At 44.5% G+C, this 26,868-nt stretch overlaps 1 protein-coding gene and 1 pseudogene across 3 annotated transcripts; one reads left to right on the top strand and one right to left on the bottom strand.

Annotated features, from left to right (window-relative positions):
• The first annotated feature begins 59 nt into the window (after window positions 1-59).
• Window positions 60-26,868, top strand: RRP1B (ribosomal RNA processing 1B). 3 transcript variants are annotated; one of them, XM_063093133.1, is made up of 16 exons: window positions 60-245; window positions 7,506-7,588; window positions 9,138-9,195; window positions 10,434-10,519; window positions 10,937-10,998; window positions 11,383-11,512; window positions 12,277-12,341; window positions 12,807-12,988; window positions 14,964-15,058; window positions 15,660-15,757; window positions 16,905-16,924; window positions 17,713-17,841; window positions 18,396-19,069; window positions 21,461-21,613; window positions 22,786-22,846; window positions 23,816-26,868. In XM_063093133.1, exons 1-16 carry the CDS (start codon window positions 116-118, stop codon window positions 24,007-24,009), a joined length of 2,220 nt encoding a protein of 739 aa, XP_062949203.1. In that variant the 5' UTR covers window positions 60-115; the 3' UTR covers window positions 24,010-26,868. The 3 variants fall into 3 exon arrangements, with proteins under 3 accessions (XP_062949203.1, XP_062949200.1, XP_062949207.1); XM_063093130.1 differs by having other exon boundaries at window positions 17,710-17,841; XM_063093137.1 differs by lacking the exons at window positions 60-245; window positions 9,138-9,195 and having other exon boundaries at window positions 7,514-7,588; window positions 17,710-17,841.
• LOC134363133 (large ribosomal subunit protein eL33-like) lies at window positions 19,547-19,874 on the bottom strand (annotated as a pseudogene).

Here is a 26,868-nt window from a genome sequence, read left to right as displayed (position 1 = left end):
CGAGCGGCGCCTTTGACGCCATCATCCCGCGCACCACCTTCTGCGCAGTCGCGGCTCGGCGGCGGCGGCGCTCTGCTGCGGGCGGAGGCGGGCGGGGGATGCTGCGGTGGGCGCGATGGCCCCTGCCATGCAGCCGGCCGAGATCCAGTTTGCCCAGCGGCTGGCATCCAACGAAAAGGGCATCCGGGACCGGGCGGTGAAGAAGCTGCGCCAATACATCAGCGTGAAGACGCAGAGGGAGACAGGTGGGTGCTGCCGCGGGCAGCCGCGCCACATGGCCGGGGCGGGGGCCGCGGGGCAGCCCACCTGGCGGGGACGTGGCTGCCGCACGTGGTCGTGCAGTGGTTGACTCGTGACACCTACCATGTGTTTCTGCGTGTCCGCGCTATGGGAGCCGCCTCCTGCTGTGACTGGTGTCATTTTGCAGTTGAGCAAACTGGGGCCGAGGGGCTCCAGTAATTTGCTGAAAGTCACAGGAAGCTGAGAAGCTGAGAATAGACCCAGGTCTGTCGATATCCGAGCCTGCACCTGCAGTTACTGTGTTCACTCTGATTTACCGTGGTGTTCTCGTCATTGTTTCCCGCCATCATTTTTTGACCAGCGCTTTTAGGCGCTGGGGGTACAGAAGAGAAGACACAGAATTCCTACTCTTAGAGAACTTCTAGTACTAAAACTGGGGGGACGCGCGATAGGCAGATAAAGCAGAACTTTTGTAAGTACAGTAAAGGAAATAAAAATCAGGTAATGGAAAAAAGTGAAGGCGAGAACTCCTGCTTAGGCTGTTCCCAGAAGGCCTCTCTGGGGTGATGTTCATTCCCCTGAGATCTGAACAGAGATGAGAGGAAGCTGCCGTGCAAAGGCAGGAAAGAGCTTAGCATGCCCTAGGAATGGTTGAAGACCATTAGATGGGGGGGGGGGGCTAATGAGATAAAGTTGGAAATGTATGCAGTGGTCAGATCGCACAGGACTTTGTGGTGTGATTTTAACTGCAGAGGAGTGCCCTTGAAGGATTTCGTTTACCTGGTCCAAAATATGTTCTGTAAACGCTTGAGTGAGTGCATAAAACATGGACTACAATGTGCGATAGAAGTTTTATGTTGCACTAAGATAAACTTTGACTTGGTTACTGCTAATACTAACACATTTGGGATATGCTTTAAAAAATAGATATTATCTACCCCATTACTGACATTTTTAGTGTGTTTTATCTTGAAGAAAAATTACAAAAGACTAGCCCCCCCACCCCAAAAAAAGAAAATACATTTTCCTGGGAAGTCTGATAGAAAGAGAAATGAAAACCAATGCTCCTGACCTTAATTCTGTTAGGGATTTAACTTACTCTCATGGTTTCAGGTACACCGTATATGCTGATGGTTCCTAAATCTGAATTGTTGGCCCAGACCTTTTCTACTTTCAGTTCAGATTTGCCCTACGAGCCTGGCATCTCCACCAGCATGTCCCACAGATGCCTCAGACTCAAAATGCCCAAAAGCAACTCATTCTTCCCCCCAAAACCTCTTCTCTTTTGCTGCTTCTCTGCTGTCTGTGCTCTCCTGCTTTGGTTGCTGGTTCCCCCATCCACTCAGACTCTAGCTGGACACATGGGATTGTCCTGGACTCCTCTCTCTCTTCCTCCAGTGTCCCTCACACTACCTCCTGCATCCCCTGAATTACTCTGCCTTAACCGTAGGCCTCTTTATCCCACCTGGACTTCTGTATGTGCTTGCTTCCTAACTGTTCTCCTTAACTCTACTTGTGTCCACTTTGGATCTGTCTTCCACAAACCAGCCCAGGGTCATCTTCCTAAAACACATCTGATCACATCACCACCTTCCTTGAAATTCGGGTCTGCAGGTCATGATCTGTCCTCATCTGTTCTTACTTAAGCCTTTTTGAGACTGCTTCATGCTCTATCAATAGAACCGCTCTCGGTTCCTATTGTGCAACACGCTGTTTCTTACCAGATAGCCAGAAAGAGCCTGCTGCTGAGACCCCTTTGGTGAGCAGGCCCAGGATCTGCAGATGCTGAGGTGATGCAGCACTTGAGGCCAGTCAGTTTCCACCAGTGCCCAGGTCCCATCTGGTTAGCACCCATCACACCCAGCGTTACTTGTCTTGTATCTCTTGTTCACCACCACGTGCACATTGCATGGACTGTAGTGGGCCTGGAAGAAATATCTGTGCAGAGGGAATGTCATGTATGGCAATGATGGGACAAGAAAAGCAAGGTCTCTACTACAGCTATGCCCCATCAAGATAGAAACACAAGTTTGGAAACAACTCGGCCTAACATTTGGCTCTCATTGACAGGCTCAAATTTTTTGGCATTTTGTCTTAGGCATGGTAAAGGAAATAAGAGATTTTACTCTTACTGAAACATGTAGCTGTCCATCAGCAACATAAATAGATAGCTTTATGATTTTTAAAAACAAATTTGAAATCTTTGTACTACTTGAAGCAACGGAATATTGCTCATGTGCTTTAACTGTCCAAGTTGAATACACACGGTCGTACAATGATCACCGTCCTTGGTTTTAGTTCACAAGGGCTCATTTTTCTCGGTTTATTCATTCATCCATATATTCAGCAAACATTTATGGAATGCCAGCTGTGAGCTATAATCGTCATGTATGTGCTATTCTTGGCACTGGGAATACAGCAGTAAACAAAACAGACAACCTCTGCCTGTCCTATTAATTTTGAAACTTTCAACTTTTAACATCTACTAAAATTGGGGTGCATCTTTTTTCTTTCTTTTAATACTATTAGATCAGGCAATTTGAGGCTCTTTTCTCTCATGAAAGTATAAACATTTGCTGAATGGATGCAGGCCTGCATGTGTGAATAAACGATATTTTAAAGGCATCTGTATGAGTGGCCATGTACCTGCTTATAGAGATGGCATGTTTGGTTTGGGGGTTTATTTTTTGGTGGCTGGCTGGTACAGGGATCCAAACCCTTGACCTTGGTGTTAGAAGGTGGCAATCTAACCAACTGAGCTAACCTGCCAGCCCCCTGGGGTGCATCTTAAAATCAATCTTGTGACAATTTTAATGATATCATTGCTTTCTTTTTGGTGGCATTTAAATAACAATGCATCTTATGGTTGCTGGGGTCTTAGATTCAGAGGCAATGATGGGGAAATGTGTTTCTTCATATTGTTGGGATTAGGGTTCCCTCAACCCCAGAGGCAAAATAAGTAGGAGTTATGGATGTTTTGATACTGGGGTGGGTTAGAATAGAACCCTTTACCCTGTCTGAGGTGGTTTCCCTTCTGATGGTGAGAGTAGCTGTCGGATTTGCACAGTTCAAACTTACTGGTATTAACTGTGTCTGCTTTTCTCACTTCCACATTCACCTCATTTATAACTAAACCTATATCACTGTCAGGAACTTAGTCGTATTGAGGTTAAGAAATTTAGCCCTAAGAAGAAAAGGTAGATCAAGAAGCAACTGTGGAAAAAAAGTGCTTCACCTTTCAGAGTTTTGAAAGAAATTAATGAGTATTTCTCTTTCATTTGAAATGCTTCAAAAATTGGTACCTTGTCTTTAACCAACTAAAATCCTAGGCGAAAACAAGTGATTTTTATACGTATATTGAAAATGTTTTAAAAGAGAAAAAAACTTCAACAGACTATGGGTAGAGAAAGTGAGACAGTCATAATAGCATCTACCAGTTGAACAGTGCTTTACTCTTACAAATTGCTCCTCACACATGTTTTTGATTTTGACCCTAACCATAAACTTTATAGGTGAGGGAAATAAGGCCTAAAGGTTAGTTAACAGTTCTCTATACTGTGCACTGGTAAGTAGCGAGCTGGGGCCTAACCAAGGGTTTGTTTCCACTCTACTTTGTTGCCTCTCCTTCCTACCCACTATCTAGGATCCACTGTCGGAATATGCTATTTTCCATTACAGAAGCCTCTGTAGCACATCATATTGTACCTTTGCCTGTGGTAGGTCCAGAGATATTGGGCATATCACTCTATCACTTACAGTTGCTTGACATACTGGTGCTCTTATGAGAACCATCTGGAGATAAGCATATACTGTGCTATTCTTAAGTAAGAAAAGCCAGAATACAAAATATGCCACCGTTTAGGTCACACACACACACAAGTATGCTTTTCTGCATTGCATATAACTGGTCTGTAAATACACTGGAAAGATAAACGTCAGCAGATAACATGTCCCTCTGGGAAGGAGGCAGAGAACTGGGAGGGAGTAAACAAGACATACTCTTGACTATATAACTTTGATGGTAGTCTGTGAATTTCTTGCAATAAAAATTTGTTTTTAGTGGTTAGGGTTCTTTTTTAGTTGCAACTTGACAGAACATCCAAGCCACACTTGTTGTAAAGGGAAAATGAAACACAGCTTGATGCAGGAGTGCCAGAACCCAGTTTTTCTCTGCTGTCCCTAGATTGTCTCCTCAGACAGGCTCCCCTGGTGTGATGTGCGCAGGTGCACACTGTGTGTTCCCTCCATGGATGGGGGAGGGAGAGAGGCTTTCCTGAAGCCTGAGCAAGAGGCTTCATCTGTTATGGGGTCGATTGTCCATTCTTGAGCCAGTCCTGTGGCCAAGGAAATTCCTGCTGATTTGGCTTAAGCCCAGATTGCTGCTGCCTCCCCTTGGGGTGGAGTGAGCCCCACCAGGCCGTTGCCTCCCTCCCTTGCACTGCCTTGGAGGTGGAGAGCCTTGGAGGGGAGTAACAGTGTAGCTACTTGCAGAAATGAGGGGAGTAACAATGTAGCTATTTGCAGAAATGAGGGAAATAACAGTGTAGCTACTCCGCAGAAACAAGGAACTCCGAGTACCTGACCTCATGCAGTAAACTGTGTCCGTTAAATCCCCTTCTTGCCTTGAAGCTTATTAATGTTCTGCCTTTCTAGTTACATAATGAAGGTCTTTTTTAAAAAGAGGAGGGCTGGTCGGTTAGCCGGGTTGGTTAGAACACAGCCTTATTACACCAAGGTCATAGGAGATCCCTGAATTGGCCGCCATGAAAAAATAACTAAAATAAGATGAAATGAAAAACAAGAAAGAAAATACCCTATGGTATCACTTTGGTAATCTCATATACTTCTTTTTTTCTTGTTATTAACAGATATTTCAAATATATAAAAAGTGTACACATTACTCTGCTTCAGCATTTACCAATACATGGCATTTTGTTTAATCTGTCCACTTCCTCCATCCCGCTAGATTCCTGTGAACCAAATCCCAGACATCTCATTTCATTTCCAGAATCTCTGAAAGATAAAGATAACATAACCATCATATCATGATTACACTTTTTTTTTTTTTTTTTTTTTTTTTAAAGATGACTGGTAAGGGGATCTTAACCCTTGACTTGGTGTTGTCAGCACCACGCTCAGCCAGTGAGCAAACCGGCCATCCCTATATGGGATCCGAACCGAGGGCCTTGGTGTTATCAGCACCACACTCTCCCGAGTGAGCCACGGGCCGGCCCATGATTACACTTTTAAAAGAAAAACAAAACCCTTAATATCATGAAATAGCCAATCAATCCATTTAGTTTTTTCTATTGTCCCATAAATTTTTTTTATGACAAATCAGAATCCAAACAAGACCCACCTACTGCATTTGGTTATTATGTCTGCTAAGACTCTTAAGTTCTAATAGTTCTTATCCATCTTTATTTCTTCCATGCAGTTTATATGGGTCATCATCTACCCATTTGGAGTTTTGCTGATTGCATTTGGTCATATTTAACATGCTCCTCTGTCCCCTGTATTTCCTGTAAACTAATATTCATAGTTAGATTTGACACAATTTGGGGTTTTTTTTACTTTTGCTTTTGTAGGAATACTTAACGGGTTGGTGCTGTGTTAGGTCACCTATTACGTCACCTCCATCATCTAATGCGTCTATGCAAGTTACGATGGATCAATGGGTTTAGGTGTCGTTGGTCTGACCCATCCATTTTAAAGTTCCTTGATATCTTTTCAGCTAATGTTTTAGCAGCTATTGATGATCCTTGCCCAGATCCATTAATTCACTAAGGATGTGTGCAGTCTATAAAAATGATTGAATATAAGCTCAGGTTACTATAACAAAAAAAGTTAGTGTGGTTATGACTGCAGTTGGCTTGGTTCTGGTGGAATTTATCATTCATACCATACTTATATTAGCAATATCACAGTCCCCAGGTGTGACTTATTTGTAACAAGAGGAGAGGAAAACCAGTGGACATATAATTTGCCAAACACTTAAAGGAAATGTGCTTTAATAAACTAATTTTACTATAGTTTCTTATATCTTGGTTTTAACTGGGAAACTATCCCAAAAGAATCAATATGCACAAAAACATCAATATGCAACATATAAAATTGTTAATATGAGAAAGGTCTTTAATAACTTGGAAATCAATACCTAGGGTGAGCTCACTATGAATACACTAAGTAAACTTCAGTCCATCAGCAGGAGTCTTTTTGTTGCTTTTTAATCTTGAGGAGTATTGAGATCATGCTGATTCAGATGTATACTTCCATTCACCTAGTTTATCCCACTTTGCTGCTCCAAAAGATTTCTCCTAGTATCTCCTAGTAAAACATCAGTAAAGACCATTTGTAACATGCACCAAGACTTGAGGATCCTGTTTGTCCTCTGATGTCATGGTCCTTGGGCTGGGAAACTCAAATAGTGTGCACTTACCTCATCATTTAGTGATTTTCCTGATGTCTCTCAGTAAGTACTTCATGACATCAGGGTCGGCCCAAGGGACACAAGGCTTAGTCACAGATGGTAACAGCAGGCAGAGGCAGAGCAAGGCCAACCCAGGGCATGCCACTCCAAACAGGCTGAATTTCCCCCTGGGATTATAACCCTTTTGGAGAGGGATAGTGGGAGGCAGCTGCATTTGACCTCATAGCAGGATCCTTAAAAGGGTCATTTTTGCAGAAATATTCCAAAGCTGTGCCAGTTTCCCCAGGACCTTTCCTAGTCCTCTGACTTTCAGAGATGCTTTTTGGAGCTCCCCTGTATCCTCTGTCTGGCTGGCTTTCTTTTCCTTGGGTCTGCCAGGTGCTGGGGGCTTGGTATGACTTGAGCGAATCCTGCATCTTTTGTTGGATTGCAGTTTTACTTCATAAGACCAGAAAATGTTAGTGTGCAGGATGAGATGCTAGTTTTAAGCAGGGAGGAGTGTTTGAAGGGGAACAGATTTTATAAATGGCCACTTCATTCATTAATTTTTTGTTGTGATGACATTTGCTTCCTTCTATTGCTCAGATGATGAGGACACACCACCACTACCATCCTGCCCTGTAGCTGATAAAGCTGCATATACAGGAGTAATTTTTATGTGTTTGTTTTGTAACAATAAGGAAATGTGTGCTTCAAATTTAAATAAGACAGTGCAGATGAAAAAGAATTAAGATGTATGTTGTATTATTTTCACCAGTTCTATGGCAGTACTAAACTTTAAGAAAGGAAATAAGTAGACTCTCAAATAAGATTTTTGTGTTGCTTTGCCTTCTAGGAGGTTTCAGTCAAGAAGAACTTCTAAAAATATGGAAAGGGCTCTTCTACTGTATGTGGGTACAGGATGAACCCCTTCTACAGGTAATATACAGTTCTCTTTGTAATATTCCTGGGTTTTTGCCACAGATGGATAAAAGACATTTGATCATTTCTACTCCCTTGGTCCCATAACATACCTACACAAATGGAAAAGCAGTGTTTCGAGGAGTCAGTTTCTCACCTCTTGTTCATAGAAAAGGGATACAGTGTCAAAGCATTTAAGTTGAAGTTTCTGTTTCCTCATCTGTTACATTTATTATTTGTGCTCAAAAATGGCATGGTAGTAGCACTAGTCTACAGCCCCGCAAGACCCAGGCTCCAGGCCCGCCTCTGCCACAGTTTGGTGGGGTATCCAGGACAAGGCCGTGCCTTTCTGGGCTTCAGGTTCTGAATAGAGTGGTGGCCAGCCCTCACAGGTAAAGCCTGTTTAAAATTGAATCTCAGTGGAAAATAAAGTGTGCCTGTGAATCTGGATCCCTATCTGCCAAGCGTGCTGAGCCCTACCCCCAAAACTATTTTAGAAAATGACTTTCCCTTTTTAAAAAGCTTCGTTGTGACATGTGACAGCAGATCTGCATTTGTAGAAGTAGAGGAGCAGCCCAGAGGAGCACCACTCACAGACCTCTGCTGTGTAAGAAGCCTTCGTGGGTAGACTTTACTCCTCTGGCTTTTAACGTGCAGCCTGGCTACTTCTCCCAAGCCATGTGATAACTTTTGTTGATTTATTATTTTTACTCTACTGGACATATTTTGAGTAGGATAGCAGGGCAAATATTTTTAGATTACATTCAAAAGTAACGACTGACAGCTTTAGTGGAAGAAGAAAACCGATGAGCAAGAACATCATTTTCAAGTCTGGGAGTTCATTTAAGACGGACGTGGAGAGGAGAGGGTAGATGAAGTGTGAGTGAGACCAGTGTGGGTCTCTCTTGTCCTGTGGAACCTCATAAACAGAAAGCTTCTGCTGAAACTCTCCAAGGCAGGCTTCTTCTTAGGCCCAGACTGCGGAATTCTCCCCAGAAACAAGCCAGCTGCATCTTAGCCAGGCATGCTCTTCAGGTGGCACTTTTGCCTAGGACACAGCCTAGGAGGGTGTATTTAATCTTCTTAACCTTTTTGTTCCAATCTATCTCTGACCAAGCCCAGTAGAGGACTTTCTGATACCATGAATTGAGTCACACGAAGTGAGAATCCCCAGTGTCTTTTGTGTTTCACATTATTTGGGGGATTATGATAAAATCTCAATTTAAGTTATAGTTTTAAAGGCAGGAATTGACAGCTAATTTATTTCTTCTATAGATCATTTGAACTGCTAACTAGTGAACTAGTGATTCTGCTTTAAACATGCAGCTAAACAATTCTCAAAGAGGTCTCAAATTAGCAAGAGTCCATTGAAACTGGGAATTTCACATCTGATAAAATTCATATATTCAAAAACCCACTTCTTAGTGGATGTGACATTGAGAACAAGAGGCACAGATTTTCCCACCAGCAGAGACGGGAGGAGGATGCAGGCCATGGTGCTGCTGTCTGTCATCTCAGTGTTACCACGTAATAATCCCAATGTTTTTCCCCAACCCCACCTTTGCAGGAGGAGCTAGCGAACACTATTTCCCAACTCATCCATGTTGTTAACAACTCAGAGGCTCGTAAGTCCTGATATTTTCATGACTTTCAAAACTTCCTTGTTCATCGGATTTGGTAACTTGCCTAAGAAATCTAGTCAATATTGTTTCTTCTCCTACCTTCAAAGTTTCAGTTTTCCAGTGTGCTAGTTTAACCTGAACCTAGTGTTGATACTGTGTAGACATCAGGCAACAAGCTGTCCCTGTTTAAAAGCTGTGATGAACATAGATACTGACTTGGTAAGAGGGTGAAAGAAGTATCTTGTGGAGAATCATGTTTGACATCTCAAAGATTTCAAAAAAATGTTCTTAGAAATAACAGACCTCCAGTATCTCCAGATCCTGAGTTATTTTAACACCGTTACAGGCTGTGTATGCATGTGCCAGTGTTTTCAGTAACCTCTGGGTGCCAGGATTATCCTCCCCCAGGCTAGACCCATCACTGGTAATAAACTATAAAGAAACTCCTCTTTACCAAAAAGAAGACAAAGGGAGAAATCAATTAAAATATTTCTGAAACAGTCTGCCTTTGATGGCTTACAAAGGAAGAAAAAGACAGCAGAATTCGTTTGTTCTTAGCACTTCTCAGAACAAAACCATCCTTATGGCTTGATGACCCTCAACAATTCTCCGAATTTTAGCTGACTCATAATGAACAAAATTCTACGTATGCTACATAGTATGGGTTTGCCTATATCAAGGAAGAGTTGTGCAAAAAGAAGTAAAACAACAAAAATGATATCAGCAAAAATTATTTTTCAATGAAAAAATGCTAGTTTTTTGGTTCAGAAGAGAAAAGTAGAATGTTTTGTGCTCTAGCTCACACAGACAACACCTAACATCCGACAAAAAAGCTGAGTTTCTACATGGATTCCATAAGCGTTCATCAGAATTGATGACTCTTTTGGACTGATTGTTAGGTACAGGTGTGGTGGAAAGGGGCCAGTAGATGTGGATCAGGGAATCTTTTGATTTTAATAGAAACATTGCTTTGCAGTGGATAAAGAAAATGCTTCAGAGAGCATTCTAATTGAACCTTAAGAAATATCAATAATAACCAGCCTTCTTGTTATTATTGATATGTTTTTATATAAATGTAAAAGAAATTATTGGGCATATTTAATTATTGGTGAAATTTTCTGACTGCCCAAGAATTTTTGAGAAAAGTAAAAAATAATACTAGCTTTTTTTCATTATTTTCTTGCTATATGGTAATTTGTTACCATGGACACCAAGCATTCAGAGCCTTTTCTTCACTGCAGAACACCTGTTCATTCAGACCTTCTGGCAAACCATGAACCGAGAATGGCAGGGAATCGACCGGCTGCGCCTGGACAAGTACTACATGGTAAGCTCAACATGCCTTCTTTCACATCTACTTCAAACACTTGTGTGAAGAAAAGCATGTTCTGCGTCCTTCAGACAATGGAAAGGCTCACTTGTGAGGCAAAGCAAGCTGCAGGTGAGCATAGTAGAGGGCAACGTGAGCATTAGACAGCACTCGAACAGGTTCTAGAAGGCTTCTCTGTTTCAACGTGAGCATTAGACAGCGCTCGAACGGGCTCTAGAAGGCTTCTCGGTTTCAACTCTTTGACCAGTTGGGGATCATAAGTAAAAATTTTTTGATCTCGAAGTTAAATATGATTATTGTGGATATTTTTTCACTTTGGGGATCCAAGCACCACCAATTTAATGGGTCTCCTGATTCTGCTAAGCTGATTAATATTTCTTGCTTTCTCTTTGTAATAAAAATCTGTCTCTTTAGCTGATCCGTCTGGTCCTAAGGCAGTCCTTTGAAGTCCTGAAGCGAAATGGCTGGGAAGAAAGGTTGGTAAACTCTTTGAGTTAGCATTTGATGGCCTTAAAACTGAGAAAGTAATAGGATTTTTTCAAGCTTTTCAGTTAATCAACAAATATGAATTGACTAATCTATGCCTACAACTCTATAGAGTACTGTGGGAAGCAAAACATATTCTTACCCATAGGAAATGTAAAATCCAGTAGAGGGGCATAGAATAGTTAAGCACATATGACAATTAACATTTTTTATACTGACTTAAGTGATTGCTTTTTCCTTGTCAAACTTTTTTTAGCCTTACATTGACTGTTGTGCAGTGTAGGCATTAGACCAGGTATTTTTGTTTTCTCTTGGGAAAGAGAGAAGTGTTGGTGTGCTGTCATTAAAAGAAACGTGTGTTTTTTTTTCTTTAGCCAGATCAAACTTTTTCTAGATGTCTTGATGAAGGAGATCCTGTGTCCTGAGAGTCAGTCTCCTAATGGAGTGAGATTCCACTTCATTGATATTTACCTGTATGAACTATCCAAAGTGGGAGGGAAGGAGGTAAGAAACGGTCAGACCACAGACTCTCATCGGAGCTGTTCATGAGATGCTATGTGGAGGCACTTGGCATCACCAGGGACAGTGGCAGCATGAATTGCTTCAGCTTCTTGAGACAGGCTTACTTAGAATTGAAAGCAATCTGCTGGGTCCAATAAAGAATTCAATAACATGGAGAAATGCTCGGGATATATAGAGTTTTTAAGAAGCAGTAAAAAATAAAGGCAGTAGACAAAAGCTGTACAAATAATATGGCTTTTTTTAGTATGTGAGTGATTATCTGTATTTGGGAATATGAACAATTTTTACTTTTTTCTTTCACAGGTATTGTGCAGAGAGCATGTTTTATTGGGTTTTGAGGTTTTTTTTGTTGTTGTTTGTTTTTTTAATTAAAGATGTAAATGTTATATTAAAAACAGTAATTCCTCCGTCTTATACTTTGAGAGAGTAGCCATGTAGAACTTCTCATAGAGGAAGGAGCGTGTGCATTATAGGATACAGGATAGCACTGGCTGGATCGGGTAGTTTTCTTTGGGTCACTGCACTAAGATACCCAAGTGGCTGCAGGACGGCCGTGACCTTGAGCCTGGCTTCAGGCATCTGGGTGATTTCCACGGAGTGTGCTTGGGGCTGCGTGAGACAAGTATGATTCAGTCTGATTCAACATATGTGAGAAATACAGATGGTTCCTTTCTCAAGGACCTATCAAGAAGAAGAAAAGGCTCTGTTTTTCGTCATTTTTTTCCCATTTTATCTCTAAATTACAGCTTTTGGCAGATCAGAATCTCAAGTTTATTGATCCATTCTGCAAAATTGCTGCCAAGACTAAGGAGTAAGTGCTCATATGTTTGTTTTTACTGCTTCATTTGGTACTTAATTATGGGGAGCTTGCTGTGGAAGCACAATGCAGCGTACCTAGGATGACTATCCAGAGCCAAGAGTGGTTGAATTCTGAATTCCCAGTAACAGGGCATTTGGAGCTCCGAGCAATGATTTGGCTTTTCTAGTTGTGGGGTTTGACCCAGTTGTTGCAGGAGTGCCTCCTCACCCACCCAAAGTTCTGTCTGCCTTATGTCCCAGTGCCTCTGTCATGTGGCGCTGAGGTGTTTCCTCGCAGCTGTGGTAGATCACACAGAAGTGTTGTAGGGACGCTGGCATTTGCTGACTGGTTGGCACCACCTGGGTGTTGGGCAGCTATGCTGCCTCCCTGTCCACTTCTAGTCTCCTGCATGCTCTCAGTAGCAAGGTCACACCATTTGTTTTAATCACATTCTCTCCACTGTGCTTCCATCCTCAGCCACATGCTGGTACAGACAATAGCCAGGGGTGTCTTTGAAGTCATTGTAGATCAGTCTCCTTCTGTACCCGAAGAGGCAGTGGAAGAACAGGATGTGAAAGTGAGTGGCAGTGACCGCTCTGAAGGAGAGCCACCTGAAGACGCAGTGACATGGAGCAGAGCTGTCAGCAGGAAGAAGGCAGGTAGGAGCTTCCTCGGGTGGTCTTTCCTCTTCACACAAACACTTCTTAACACTGCTGGCATCTTACCGAATGCAACCTGGCGCCGACTCATGGAAAGGGCTCTGCCTTGAGCCGTCCCCAGAGAGGAGACAGTGTGTCAGATGCCCGTGCCTGTGAGGTTCAAGAACTAGTCACATGTGGCTTGCACACATTTCTTTATCTCCTGTTGCTGTACCTTCTGTACTGTGTCTGCTTTTGCTTTGAGGGTGTCTTGCATGTCGTGTTGTGGTGTTTGAGGTATTGAAGCACTCAAGTGTGGACCATGCCTGTAGGGGTGCTCCATGCAGGGGATGTGCTGTGCAGCTCCACAGGGGCATGTGCTTCTCTCTGTAGCCCTTTCTCAACTCACAGCTCCCTCAGTGTTCTTTTTCTCTCAACGTTTGACCACCTGTCGTGGACTGACGCTTTACATCCATGGAATTTCGTGTAGTATGTGCATTTGAAGTTACAGGTCGATGAAAGCTCCCACAATGGTTTATGGTGTCTCAGTGTGCAAAATGAGGTGGATGGTTAGGTCAGAGTTTACCACGCTTTTGAAGTGTTATATAGCCATGAGAAGCAAAGTTTTCAAAAACTAATGACCAGAGGAAATTTTATAAAAAAATTTTTGTAAAGCAGGACACAAAACGGTATGTAAAAAGAGCCTGATTTATTTATTTATTTATTTTTAAAAGATGACCGGTAAGGGGATCTTAACCCTTGACTTGGTGTTGTCAGGACCATGCTCACCCAGTGAGCTAACCGGCCATCCCTATATGGGATCTGAACCCGCGGCCTTGGTGTTATCAGCACCACACTCTCCCGAATGAGCCACGGGGCGGCCCCTGATTTATTTTTAAATATATGTGCCTCAGAAAATCTAGGATAGATCAAAATGTTAAAAGTTAGCCCTAGGTGGCAGAATGATGGGTGATTTATGTCTCCTTTGTACTTTTCTCAATTCTCCTAATTTTCTACAATGATCATGTGTTGTGCTTTAATCAGGAAAAAAACAAGTCTTTAAAAGAAAGAAGCGGTATTCTAATTTTAAATTCGATGTTAGACTACAGAGTTAACTAATGAAAACAAGTCTTTAAAAGAAAGAAGTGTTCTTATTTTGAATGCGATATAGATCATAGAGTGAACTAATGACCTTGAGCAGGTTTTGTGTTGTCACAGGAGTCGGCTCTGGACACCTTCTGCTTGCCACAAGACAGTTTCACTCTTCCCTGTGCAGTTGCACACACTCCCTCCCAATTTCATTCATCAGATGTCTATAGAGCACCTATACCTGCGTGTGCACTGCATCATGCTGGGCCTGCCCCACCTTCCCCGGCCATGCCTCACGCCACACCACTGATGAGTCTATAGGGTTCCAGAAACAGTACAAGTTTTAAAAATTTGTGAGTTCTCATTAGTAATTTTCACTTGCTTCACAGGCTTTAATGCTCTTTGGATTATTTTTTAAATGCTAAAGGTTGTGTTAATATTAGCTTGTATATCCGGAGGAGGCCTCATGAAATGTTAGTGTACTGGGGACTGCCTCTGTGAGTCCATCCTCCTCCTAAAAGTCCAGAGCAGCACAAAGCCTTGGGCCACTTGATCGAGTCCCTAAACTCAAGAGCGTCCCCTTCACCTCCACCTCAGCCTTTACGTGAAGACGGTGTGTGCGATAGGGAAACATCGAAGGTAGCAGAGAATTCTGTGGTTTTGTCTGTGACCTAATTATGGGCAGAAAACACAAAATGTGTGCTTTCTCCCAGACTTGTCCTCATTCCCAGGGACTGACCACTAAAACATCTTTGGGAAATTGTTAAGTATTTCCAGCATTCTTCTCTTTAAAGGAATTTTTTTTTTCCTTGCTAAAAGACACCTAATTAGTAGTGGCTCCTTTAGAAGTAGTCATTGCTATGTATTTGATGTGTCAAGAATTTTGTCTTTGGATGTGTTTTCACAGCACTTGGCAAATATCACTCCAGAAAAGATGAAATGAGTGATGAAGGAGAAAGAGATGACTGTGGGACCACTGAGGACAATGGACCACTTCTCCAGGTGGGTGGCGGTTGTTGCTTTTTATAGAGTATGGATTTGCTCTGGGGTGGGCTGGCTAGAGAATTAGGGTCAAAGCTAATTAAGTATGAGGCCTGAAGTGTAAAGTCCTTTTTAATCCCTTCAGTCACTAATGCTGTCCTTAGAATGAGCTTATTGGAGACAAATAAATTTAAATATAATGGAATTTTGAAAGATATTAGTCCTCATTTTGAATTGCTAAGATCTGTTCAATTCCATGCAACAGAGTCAGCACTGTTCAAACAAAAAAGTTTACTATGTTACCAAATGCAGATTAGAAATCTAGATTAAATTTTAAAAGAAGCATACACAGATAAATTTTATGTGTATTCTACCACAATTTTAAAAAAGGAAGAAGTACTGACCCAGCTTCTCCCAAGAGTAAATAGAATGTGAATTTTTCAGACAGTGTTTGTTACGCTTGTGGTTACCAAGTCTTAGCACATGCTTATTTAGATCGTTCTCTTGCCGAATGCTTCCAAAATCCCATATCAGTGGGTTTTCTCTTATGAGTAGATATAGGTGTCCAAGTCGGGCAGTGTAATTTGCTATATGCTTATGTGTCGTTTCTCTTCTTGCCTAGTTTGACTATAAGGCTGTGGCTAATCGACTCCTGGAAATAACCAACAGGAAAAACATCCCTCCCTTCAACAGGAAGCGTCTCTCCAAACTAATCAAAAAGTAAGTGGGCGAGAGGGTTCCTCTGGTTGCTGTTCCTGTTCAGTTCCAGCGTTTTTACTTTTCTCGTGATGTAGGACGAGCTTTCTGCATGCTTGCCTCTTCCTCTTTACTTTGTCCTGTGATATTTTTGTTAACAGCAACATTAACACATACATAAGCTGAAAGGTGTAATAAAAGCATATACCCCACCCCTCAAGCTCCATCCTTCAAATTCAGCCACACTTGGCTCTTTTAGCTGTTTTGTAATGATGTAAAAACAAGTCTATTAATGTCTCAAATTACTAGAACAGGAAATAGTGATGTTAATCTCCTGTTTAGGTGTCATCTCTTGGTGTGCTATTAAGATAGGTGGGGATTTAGTTATTTACCCATTTCTCACTCCCCCGTGTGATTATGCCAAAAGTGTTAGTTACTTCAATAGTCAGTGTTGATGTCATTATGATCACAGTGACATAATGAAGTGTGATTCATAGTAGAGCCCCATGGTGTATTGTGACTGGTGATAAATGACAACTGTCTGATCACACTTTGCAAGAGCTGCACACTGTTCTAAGCACTTAAAAATGTACATATGCTACATTTTAATGTTAAAGAAGAAAACCCCTGGAAGGTTGCTTCCATAACTTTCTCCATCACGAGCTGGGTTGGCGAAGGCATGGGGAAGGTAACAAGCTTGCCCGAGTCACCACTGTCAGGTGTGGGGCTGGGCCAGCCTTCCCCGTTCTCTGCCTCCCACGCACACACGGCCTCTCAACACTTTCCATCTGTCCTCACGCACCAAAATTGTGTGAAGCAAAATGCCTTTTGGCATTTTTCCACTGGAGAATTAAATAAAAGCAGAGATCTAAGCTATTTCTGCCTTCAGAAACAAGAACAAAACCTAATTTCTTGGTTTTGTTTGTGCATAGAAGACAGCATGTGTGGCCTGTGTCCTTGGGGTGTTGAGGGTGGTTTTCCCCTTTCTGCCTTTGCCTTATGCCAGCTCTCCTTGGTGGGCTGCTTCTCCAGTCTCCCTCCCAGGAGGGGCAGCAGGTGAGCTAATGAGTATCCAAATCCTGTGTGTGTCTTAGAAGCACAGTACACATGTTTACAGGAGACAGAAAGAAGGGATTTCTTTATAAACTTCTTTTGTTGTTTATTTCTTCAGATTCCAGGATCTCTCTGAAGGTGAGGAAAATCAGAGGACTATAATTCATGATGTTCTTACACTAGTATGGATCCCATTACGGGCATATATGCCAAACGTTGGAAAATAGGATTGAAGGACGTTGATGTTTGTGCGCTACAGCACCACCAGAGGCAGAGGCCCCAGGAAGTGCTGCAAGTGTGGGCCCGTGGCAGCCTGCCTGCGCCTGTCCTGGGCTCTCCGTGAAGGCCACGGCTTGGGCGCAGACTGTCCTCCCATGGGTGGTGTGGTGTTCTGTATTGGTTTTTATTCTTGTTTTAACTAGGGGAATTGTTACTTGTCTAGGAAGATTTTGATTTGATCCTTTGTGAAGAAGAAAAGTGAACTCTCAGGGTTGCTTTCATCTGCTGGTTGAATCAGTTGTCCCCTGGGGAAAAGCTGCTGTAAGCGTGGTTACATTTGAGCAAGTCAATGAGCCCACTCCCCTGCGTGCCTTGGGCCCTTGGAATTAGGGATAGCACAGTGGAGCCTGTTGGAATGTGGAGTCTGCCTTAGCCAAGCCTCCAGGGCCAAGCTGTAGAGAGTGTCACCCAGAGTTTGTCGTTTCTTCCCTCTCTCTCCAGGATTAAGAAATCCACAAAGCTTTTTAAGTCTGATTCCTATGTCAGCAGCTTTCAGGTTTGGATTGGAGAAATAGTGATGATGAGGCAGAAGTCAGGGTTAAAAATCTTACCTGGGTAACTTGGGGAGGGGGCACAACTCTTAGGCCACTAGGGTAGGGTCATGAGGTCTCAGAAAGCTGACAAGGTGTCATTTTGGTATCTAGCAGGCAGTATATCTCAACTCGGTTTTGCGGAGGATATTTCTGCTGATGAAGATGACCAGCCCCTCAGTCAAGGGAGGCATAAGAAAAAAGGGAATAAGCTTTTAGAGAAAACAAACTTGGAAAAGGAGAAAGGTAAGCTGTGGAGCTTGAGAGCAGAGAGGCACAGAGGGAGGGTGCAGTGCAACCTCTGGGCGCTGGCATTAGGGAGACCAGAGCTGGTGTCCTCATAGAGCATGAGCAGAAAAGTAACAGCTGGAAAGGAGAGATCTATTTTCTGGGCATTTCATTATTTCCATGGAACTGCTCCTCAGCCTTACTCAACTAAAAGCTTACAGGAGTAGCAGGAGGAGGCGGCTTGGGACAGTGCTGGAAAAATGCTGCCCTTAGGGCAGTCGTGTGATGGCTGCTCTGGATCTGTGGACTTAAAATTGTAGAAATCTGACTATTTTGGTTCTGTTTATACTGAAATGGACAAGGAGGGCCTTTAGTCACAGCAGGGCGTGGAGGAAGTGGGACTGGAGGACAGAGCTAGAGCTTCGTGCACTGAGGGCATCATGGAGGACAAAAACTTTTCTGGTGGTAGAATGTCAGAAAATTCTGCCAGTCACGCCATCACAGAGTCACAAGCAAGACAGAATTTCACTTGTCATTAGGGGGCTTGTTTACTGGTTTATGTGTATTTATAGGACACAGAGTCTATCTTGCCGAGGAAGAGGATAGTGAAGACAGTGTTCAAAAGAGAAAAAGGAAAAAGAGGAAGAAGAGCCACCTCCCACCTCAGAGCGCAGGCCCAGGGGATGAAGCCCCATCCCTGGCACAGAACGGGGGCAGGGAGCCTGAGGCTGTGTCCAGCACCGGGGAGGAGAGTGGCTCAGAGCATCCCCCCACCATCCCCATGCACAGCAAAAGGAAGCGACCGAGGAAGAAGAGCATGAGGGCCAGCAGGGACATCTTGGAACTGGCAGTATCACCTCTAGAGGACACATCTCAAAGTGGCCCGAGCAGTGGCCATCCACGGAGGCCTGCCACCAAAGGTGCCCCAACAGGTGTTGCCCACGTCCTGAAAAGGAAGCGGAAACTCAGAGCTTTCCCAGTCAGCAGCAGTGGCCTGACCATGCTGGCCTGGCCCCTGAAGCAGAAGGGAGCTTCTCCAGCAAGCCCAGCAGAGGGAGGAAATGGCCAGACCACCCTGCCCTGCAAGAGGCTACAGAAGAAGGCAGAGCCCAGCAGCCTTGACCTCCATGCCCCGTGCAGTCAGAAAACAGCAATCTTGAAAAAGAGGAAGAAAATGAAAGAGATGTCAAACTTGCTCGAACACAATGGAGTATTGGAATCCCAAGTCAGGCAAATCCAAGCTCTGGTAAGGTGGGAAGGGCCCAGGGGCAGGTGTGCTGAGACTCTTGAATAGAAGTGTTCAGGGGACCCCACTGTCTCCCATGGGCAGGGGTGGGGGGACTGGTCAGACCTCTGGACTAAGCAGCAGTTAAGAATAGGTCATGGCTTAACCTTCACTAATGAGTAAATAACGTGACCATCTCAGGGGCCAAGTACAAGTCCTCCTCATCTACCCCTTCCCTCCCCCAGGCCGTGCACTCAGAGGTTAGGGAAGATCAGCATCGAGCCGGGAGGAGTGTCCCCACAGGCCAGCAGTGTGGTATGAATGGCAGCCATGCACTTCTCACCAATGCTGCTCGTTTTCTTCATCAGCTCGTGGCCAACCTGGGCCCCTTTGACAAGAGAGGAGGCCCACAATTCTCTTGTCTCACCTTTTGTTTGTTTGTTTGTTTAATACAAACCCACTTTTATTTATTATTTACTTTCATTTAAATCCTTTAGTTTAAATCCTTGAGGGGTACAGCATCACACGGATTCTGCATCCAATTGCCTTAGTAGGAAGGTTGCTTCAGAATTTGACAGGAACCATGCCACTGTTCCACGGGCATGAGTTCCTCTCCCCAGGTTACTCTGGTTCTGTTGGATTGCCGCCAGGAGTCCCCATGTGGTTCTTTGCTTTGTACACATAGCACACCTCTTGCCCAAGCAGAATTCAGTTTCATCTTGGGCATGAGCACCATCCATTTTAAGAAGAGCTGTGTGTTCCTTTGGTTCCGGAGACCCTGCTTATAGCCAGCAAAAATGGCCTTGGACCACGGCCTTCCAGACATACTGCCTTTTAGAAGTCCTGTTCCCAGCAGGCCTCCACAGATGGTGGAAAGGCCCCATCTACCTTTTTTAATGAAAAGACTTTCTTCTCTCTGGGCCTCTGGAGCCAGATGTGAGCAAGGATGCAGCTCTGGATCTGCTTTCCACACCCCCTCTGGATGTGCTATGCACATCCACGCCAGGGTTGGCAAATGCTCTTTCCTTGGGACAGAGCCATACTCATTCATGTACACAGTGTGTGTGTGACAGCAGTGTTGACGGTTATGACCCTTGGTCAGTACCCACATTTCCACGATCCACACTGCAGTTGTTGTCGCACTGAGGCCTTTGCTTAGGGGGCCTGGTTGGACTTGGTCAGAGGCCAACTCAATGCTTAGGTGAGTGAGTGTATGGCCAGTAGAGAGTCTTGGCAAGGGAGAGCAGAACAACAAGCAGGACTCCAGGGGAGTTGATTTCTAGTCTTGGGTCTGTCCCTTACTGGCAGTACCATTGTCACCTCCCTTTACTATGCAGTCTCTGCCCTTTGCTCGCTGTTGGTTCATTGTGTTTTCTTCACTAAGAAGAGCAAACATGTCTCCATTCTCCTGGTCCTGTTTCTCAGGCCCTGGCATGCTGTTTAGGGCGTGGTTGCTAAGTAAGACCCAGGGTCAAGAGAGGTTTTTCCTCCCCAAAAGGGAGACATGTCTGCCAGCAGAGGCAAGCAGCACAGGAGCAGGATTCCGGAGCTGTCCTTGCCTCATGGTGGGCATCCCAGCTCTGCTAAGGAGAGGCAGCAAACTCTTCTGAGCCAGGAGCAGCGAGAACCTGCTGAAACCCCCGTGTGACATCGATGGCACTGGGCTTCCCAGATGCCTGAATCCTATAACAGGAACCAGGGCTGTGCTGTGGGAAGTTGTTAGGTACGGTCCACCCAGTGTCTATCTGTCCCTGCCTGTAAGGGGCCTGCTGAGCCTAACTGGGATGTCACATGCACCCTCCATTCATTTAGTCGCCCCTGTGGGGAGGAAAAACCTCCTCTGACCCTGGGACTTATTTAGCAACCATCCCAGTCCTCCCTAAAACAGGTTACCAGGGCCTGAGAAACAAGAGCAAGAGAAAGGAGACATGTCTGCTCTTCTTAGTGAAGAAAAAGCACTGAATGAACAAACGAATGAATGAATGCCAAACTTGCAACCCTGTAATGTCTGTGATCACAGATGGGAAAACGAATCATTATTTAACAGATGGGCTCTGAAAGGCAAAAATATTCAGAACATGGGGCCTAAGTCTTAACATGAAGTTGATAAAAACAGGTTCTTGTCTCTGAGAAGACCTTTTCATCACCCCTGCTGGTGGGGCACCACGGTAGAGAACCGGTCACTGTGTGTGTGGGGTTTGCGCTCCGCTAAGTAAAGGTTCCTTTGCAAACCTAGCACAGGAGACCATGGGTGCGGGCTGTCCACACTGGTGTGATGGGCTGCCTCCTGCAGTTGTGCCACCTTACTGTCCCGTTTTCACCTCCCTTGGGCGTGGGCATGATATGAGACCTCTGGAAGTTCTGTCGTGCAACCCCCTCCCTCTCTTCACTTCTAACCCTTTGCTCACATAGGGAAGCAGCGGGACTGTCAGCCTTTTGAGGAAGCAGCAGCAGAAGACAGAGAGCAACTTTGTGAAGTTTGACACCCCCTTCTTACCAAAGCCCCTGTTCTTCAGAAAAGCCAAGCGCAGCGGTGCTGCCTGCTCCTCAGATCCCTCCGTCCAGGTACTTGCCCTCCCCAGAGGGGTACAGTTTTTCCCACAGAAAGGCTCTGGGTGCCAGACCTTGGGCCCTGCTGTGGCCCTTCTGTGCCCAGGTGCGCCCCAGCAGGTGTGTTAGCCTATGATCCTGCCCGCAGTGGGCAGTTCCTGTTATAGGAGCCATATGCTCAGCCCTGGTAACATTGTGGGTATTTCCGGGTGGTCTGTTGCTGACCCTGAGCAATCAAGGCTGGGAGGACTTTGAAGTGCTATTGGTGATGCACAATCTGGAAGGAAGAAATTTGAGGAAGTGCTTCATAATACATAACAGATCAGCTTCTAGGAATTTTTCAAGTAGAAGATTGTAGTTAATTTTGATGAACTATTGGAGGCCTTGTACACAAATAGTTGGAAAATTCACATCCCTTTGCCCATTGATGTTAGAGTCCACCATAGATGTAGTCTAATCAGTTTCATATAATCTTCAAGTTCAAACTTCAAAACTCTGGGACAAAAAGAATAGGGGTTAACATCTATCCTTATAGTTTTTTAGTGGTGACTCTTTTCCTGTCCTTCAGAGTGTTTCAGACATCCTAATTTTGTTTTGCTTTCTTTACCGGGAGCACAGAGCCTTGTGGCAAGTGATAGGCGGGTAACTGCAGAATGGCGCTGACGTCCCCACGCCACCGCTCACAGAGCAGAGCCAGGTGTGCGGGTAAAAGCACTTTATTGGGGCTGACTGGTTAGCTCTGTTCTGTGATCAGAACATGGTGCTGGGCTGGCCCGTGGCTCACTCGGGAGAGTGTGGTGCTGATAACACCAAGACCACAGGTTCGGATCCCATATAGGGATGGCCGGTTAGCTCACTGGGTGAGCGTGGTGCTGACAACACCAAGTCAAGGGTTAAGATCCCCTTACCAGTCATCTTTTAAAAAAAAAAAAAGAACATGGTGCTGATGACACCAAGGTCCAGGGTTCGATCCCTTTGCCAGCCATCTGCCAATAAAGAAGAAAAAGCATTTCATGAATGCCGTGGGCACAGTCCCAACAGAGACTGAGGAGTGGGCTGTTCATTTTAAGTTGTGGTACTGCTATCCTTTCTGCCTCCTCGGGAAAGGACAGAGAAAAATCTCAGACAAGGAGACTAGGTGCCTAAATCCCATTTGTGTTACTCCTTTTGTTATGTTTTTTCTGCAGCTAAGCAAAACATCCAGCTCCAAGAAAGTCACTTTTGGATTGAACAGAAACATGACTGCAGGTGAGTCAGGATGTGTTTTAGGAGACTTTCCTTCGGAGCAGGGCTTGGCTTCCTAAGGCAGCTCATGGTCCCTGCGGAGGCAGGACAGCTTCCACAGGCTGTGGAGGGTCAGGGCTGTGAGGACTGTCTCCTTCCTTGCACATCCTGAGTCAGAAGCAAGCACCCCACTGATTTCTCTCGTCCTCAGAGCTGTTAGTGGGGTGCCAGGAGCAGGTGAGGAGCAGATGTCCTGGGGCCTCTTGAGAGGTCAGATAGCAAAGCCTGGAGATGGGAAAAGCCACTTTCTTGAGTGCCTTGCTAATTACTTCAGACCTTCTCACAAAGAGGCCATTTGAGATTCTAGTGGTACGAAAATTCAGAACCATCTTCTTCCCAGGAGAAGAGGAAGGAGGAGTGTGTCCCAGTCTTATTCGTTTTCATATTGGTGCCATCCATTTTTTTTTTTAAAGGAAACCCAAGTTTTTAGATTATAATGAGTTTAAGACCTGACTCTTTGGAGGGACCACAAGGGAGTGAGTGAGTGTGTGTGTTTGAAGAGGAGAGACTGTCTCAGGAGAAGCTGAGAAGCACACCTCGGCTAATGCAGCCCTGCCTTTCAAGCTGGAGAAGACTTGAAGGGCGAGTCCTCCCCAAGGGGAAGACCCCTCCTGCATCTCTGTGTCGCCAGATCGTCCCAGACATAGATGCCGCCTTCACTGATTGTCTGCAAACACCCCCACCCCAATTTCATGCTCTCAGGACCCTCCTTTCCCCTCCAAGTCTGTCCAGGTGACCCTCAGGCACTTTCCTTGGAAGAGTACATGGGGGTGTGTGAAGTGGCCTCGCTGCCTTTGTGTCCTCAGAGAACAATGACTCTGCTCTAGGCAGGGCTTTGTAGCAGCACCTCCCTGTCCTGAGTGAGCGGGCCAGCAGGGTTGAAGGGACAGCAGTCATACCCAATTAATGTGGCCTTCCTTTCATTTGGGACAGAATTCAAGAAGACAGACAAGAGTATCTTGGTCAGTCCCACAGGCGCCTCCCGAGTGGCCTTCAACCCTGAGCAACGGCCCCTCCACGGAGTGCTGAAGACCCCCACCAGCTCACCTGCCAGCACACCCCTGGTGACCAAGAAGCCCCTGACCGTTACCCCAAAGAGAAGGCCAATGGCCATGGATTTCTTCTGAGTATAGTAACAGAGTCCCTTTTTAAAGACTGCATTTGTACAGAATGTTCTATAAATTATAACTTTAAAAATGTGGGACCTTTTTTATTATTTTATAGATTCCTATCAATTATGTATATCAGGTTCCAAATGCGAGCTGCAACTCTGCTGCTTCCTGTCCCTTCCTCTGGGGGCTGTGGCATCTTGGTTGAATCTTTGGCTACAAACATTGTGCTTGAGCTCTCGGGGATTTCACGTGTTTGGGTAACGTCAGTGATTCCTGTTAGTGTGAGAACTGAGACCTTGTATGAAGCCGAGGGGAGCACACTGAGGTGTAACTTGGTGCTGTTGGCACAGTTAGGGTGTCGAATCACACTTCCTAGTCGGCTTTCAGTTTGTGCAGAACTTTGGTACTCGTTACTGTAGTTGGCATGCCAACTTGGCTTCCTGGTTGTTTTTAGTCTAACAGTCCATTTTCTTTCAAAGCGTGTGGGGCTTCAGTCCCATGTTCTGTGGGTGTTCAGCAGTTCACTGCTTCAGATGATTCTTGTACCTAGCTCAGCAATACCATAGTTTTTCTACATGCGATCAGCTGGGGGATGGGTGGGAGTGGGGTGGGGAAGGAGGGAGCTCTTTGCCCTGTGGGCTTTTTCCTCTTCTCCACCCTGGCCCTGTTTCCTTCCCTGTTTTCCTACCTCTACTGCAAGCCCAAAGTGTCTTCACAGGAGGGCCCGCACCCACTTGGCTCTCACCCAGGACTCAGCCCTCTGCTGAGGCCCGCAGTATCCTTGCATTGAGCACATGCATTCTTCCAGTCCTGTGCTCCACTTTCTCTTTACATATCAGTGTTGGAGCAAGGACCTAAAGGATGGGTGTTGCCAAAGGGCAGCTGTCCCATCTTAGGTTAAACTCACTTCCCTAGAGGTGTGCCCGTGGTGTCTGAAACCTGAGCTCCTGTGACAGGCGGGACATCAGCAGCCTTGAAGAACTGTGCCCATACGTTTGTTCACGGCCACCTTTTATCTAAAGTGCGGAAGCTTTCCTCACAGGTTTTTATACAGTTCTCCTAATTTAATTACAAAAGTCAGGAGTGGACGGCACTCAGACTTTAGTTGGAGAAACAGAATTGTGACTTTTTATAGAGCAGTGCTTGCTCAGTAATGGGTCTTGTTTAAGGGAACTACCTGAGCCTGAGAGGTGGAGAAGGTGCAGTTGCAGAATCAAGTGGCCACTTAGGGAAAGCCACTGAGGCTGGGCTCTCTGTGGCTCATGCGGTAGCAAATTGTAGGCGTAAAGAAGGCGTGGGTGAGTCGTTGTGGCTCACCAGTGCTTAGCGCTCTCCCAACCAGACCACTCTCTGCTCAGGAGATCTTGGGCCTGGAAGTGAAAGCCACCTCCTCCCCTTACACTCCCATGCAGGAGCCCCAGTTTTTCACCAGAACCCAGGCTAGTCCCCTTCGCTGCTGCTCCCTCAACAGAGAACCCCAAGTGCTTCAGCAGTCCCAGCCATGGCTTAGGACAACAGGGAGGCCCACTGGGAGGCAGAGCTGCGTTGATGTGACTTTGGTTTCATTCCTTCATGTAATCAAGGGTAGCGCTTCACCTGCAAACGGCAGAGTTGCCTTGTTGCTATTGTGCGGGTTGACTTACTACTGAGAAGGAAGTGTCGCCTTTGTTCTTGCCTGCTCTATAATAAAGTTTTGTCATAATTAGGTGATGAAAAAGTAATTAACACTGTGCTGTCACACAGTCGTTGTAATGAGATGTCTTGTGCACACATAACTTTTGTTGTGGTGGTTGCATGGTTTTCAGTGTGCTGTGTTTGATATAATACTTAAAATCACATTCGAAACCAAAACTGATGTAGTGAAAAGATTAGATTTAAGTGAGCACACATTTCTAACTTTTTATTTGAAAAGAACTTTCATCCTTAGTCAAAATATTTTTCTAACAATTTTTATTTCAGCTTTAAAGATGGGTCGTATAGGCAAATGCACTGTATAATCCAGCAGTGTTGAGATGCCTTCACAAAATGTTCTAGGGCAAAAAGAGCACCTGTGTTCTGTGGACTGCTGCAGGAACTCCACTTCACAGCATTTCTTCCTCATCTGTGTGTTCTGAAGTACAGTGAATGTCCTGTGTGTAAATGCGCCTCCTGTCAAAATCATGCCTGTGAGGTCGTGTCCAGGAGTGGCTATGCATCTCGGGCTCTGTTTGTCCTCCTCTGAGTCCATCCTGACTCACTCCATCTTGTGAGTGAATTAAATTGATTTACTGTGGCTTATTTTTAATGCCTAAATTTTAGCAACAGAGGAAGAAAAATTTTTTTAATTCTCATTACATATACACACATGTAATCAGTCTCATTACATTACATATACATACATATGACATGGCAAGAGTATGTCACATAAAGAAAATGTGTTTAGAATACCAGTTTTCTATTTGGTGCATGATATTTTCCTAACTAAAATTGCCAAGGGGACTTGGAAGACCAGAAAAGGAAATAAATTAATGTTGATAATCTTAAATAACATTTTTTAAAACGTTAATCTCCCTCCTCCTCCATAGGTCTGGTCAATTTTGTATAACTTGGTGTTAAACTTTACAAATTTACTATACTTTCTAACTTTTACTGAACTGAAAGCACAAAGAAGAATATATAAAAAAAATCTGGAAGCACTTGTTAATGTTGGAAAGGATGTGAAATTAGATCTGTCTCACAGTTTTTATATGTGTTTTCTCTGAATTTACCTGACTATGCTGGCGAGGACTGTTTATTTACAATCAAATTGTATTAGTGTCTGCGGGGTTTGTCAGTGCTCGTCAAAGCCAAGTCCAATTAAAAAAAAGTCTTTGCCCTCAGATCTGTATCTGACTG

This window comes from Cynocephalus volans, chromosome 1, assembly GCF_027409185.1.
Source record: "Cynocephalus volans isolate mCynVol1 chromosome 1, mCynVol1.pri, whole genome shotgun sequence".
Lineage (NCBI taxonomy): Eukaryota > Metazoa > Chordata > Mammalia > Dermoptera > Cynocephalidae > Cynocephalus > Cynocephalus volans.
This window is presented reverse-complemented; position numbering and strand designations above follow the sequence as displayed.

Bases quoted from the DNA above. Each gene is read 5' to 3' on its own strand.
- RRP1B (XM_063093130.1), top strand. From the start codon at position 116: ATGGCCCCTGCCATGCAGCCGGCCGAGATCCAGTTTGCCCAGCGGCTG. The intron at 12,342-12,806 runs GTAAGTGCTCAT...TTCCATCCTCAG, and splicing joins ATTGCTGCCAAGACTAAGGA to CCACATGCTGGTACAGACAA. The intron at 16,925-17,709 runs GTGAGGAAAATC...TTTGGTATCTAG, and splicing joins ATTCCAGGATCTCTCTGAAG to CAGGCAGTATATCTCAACTC.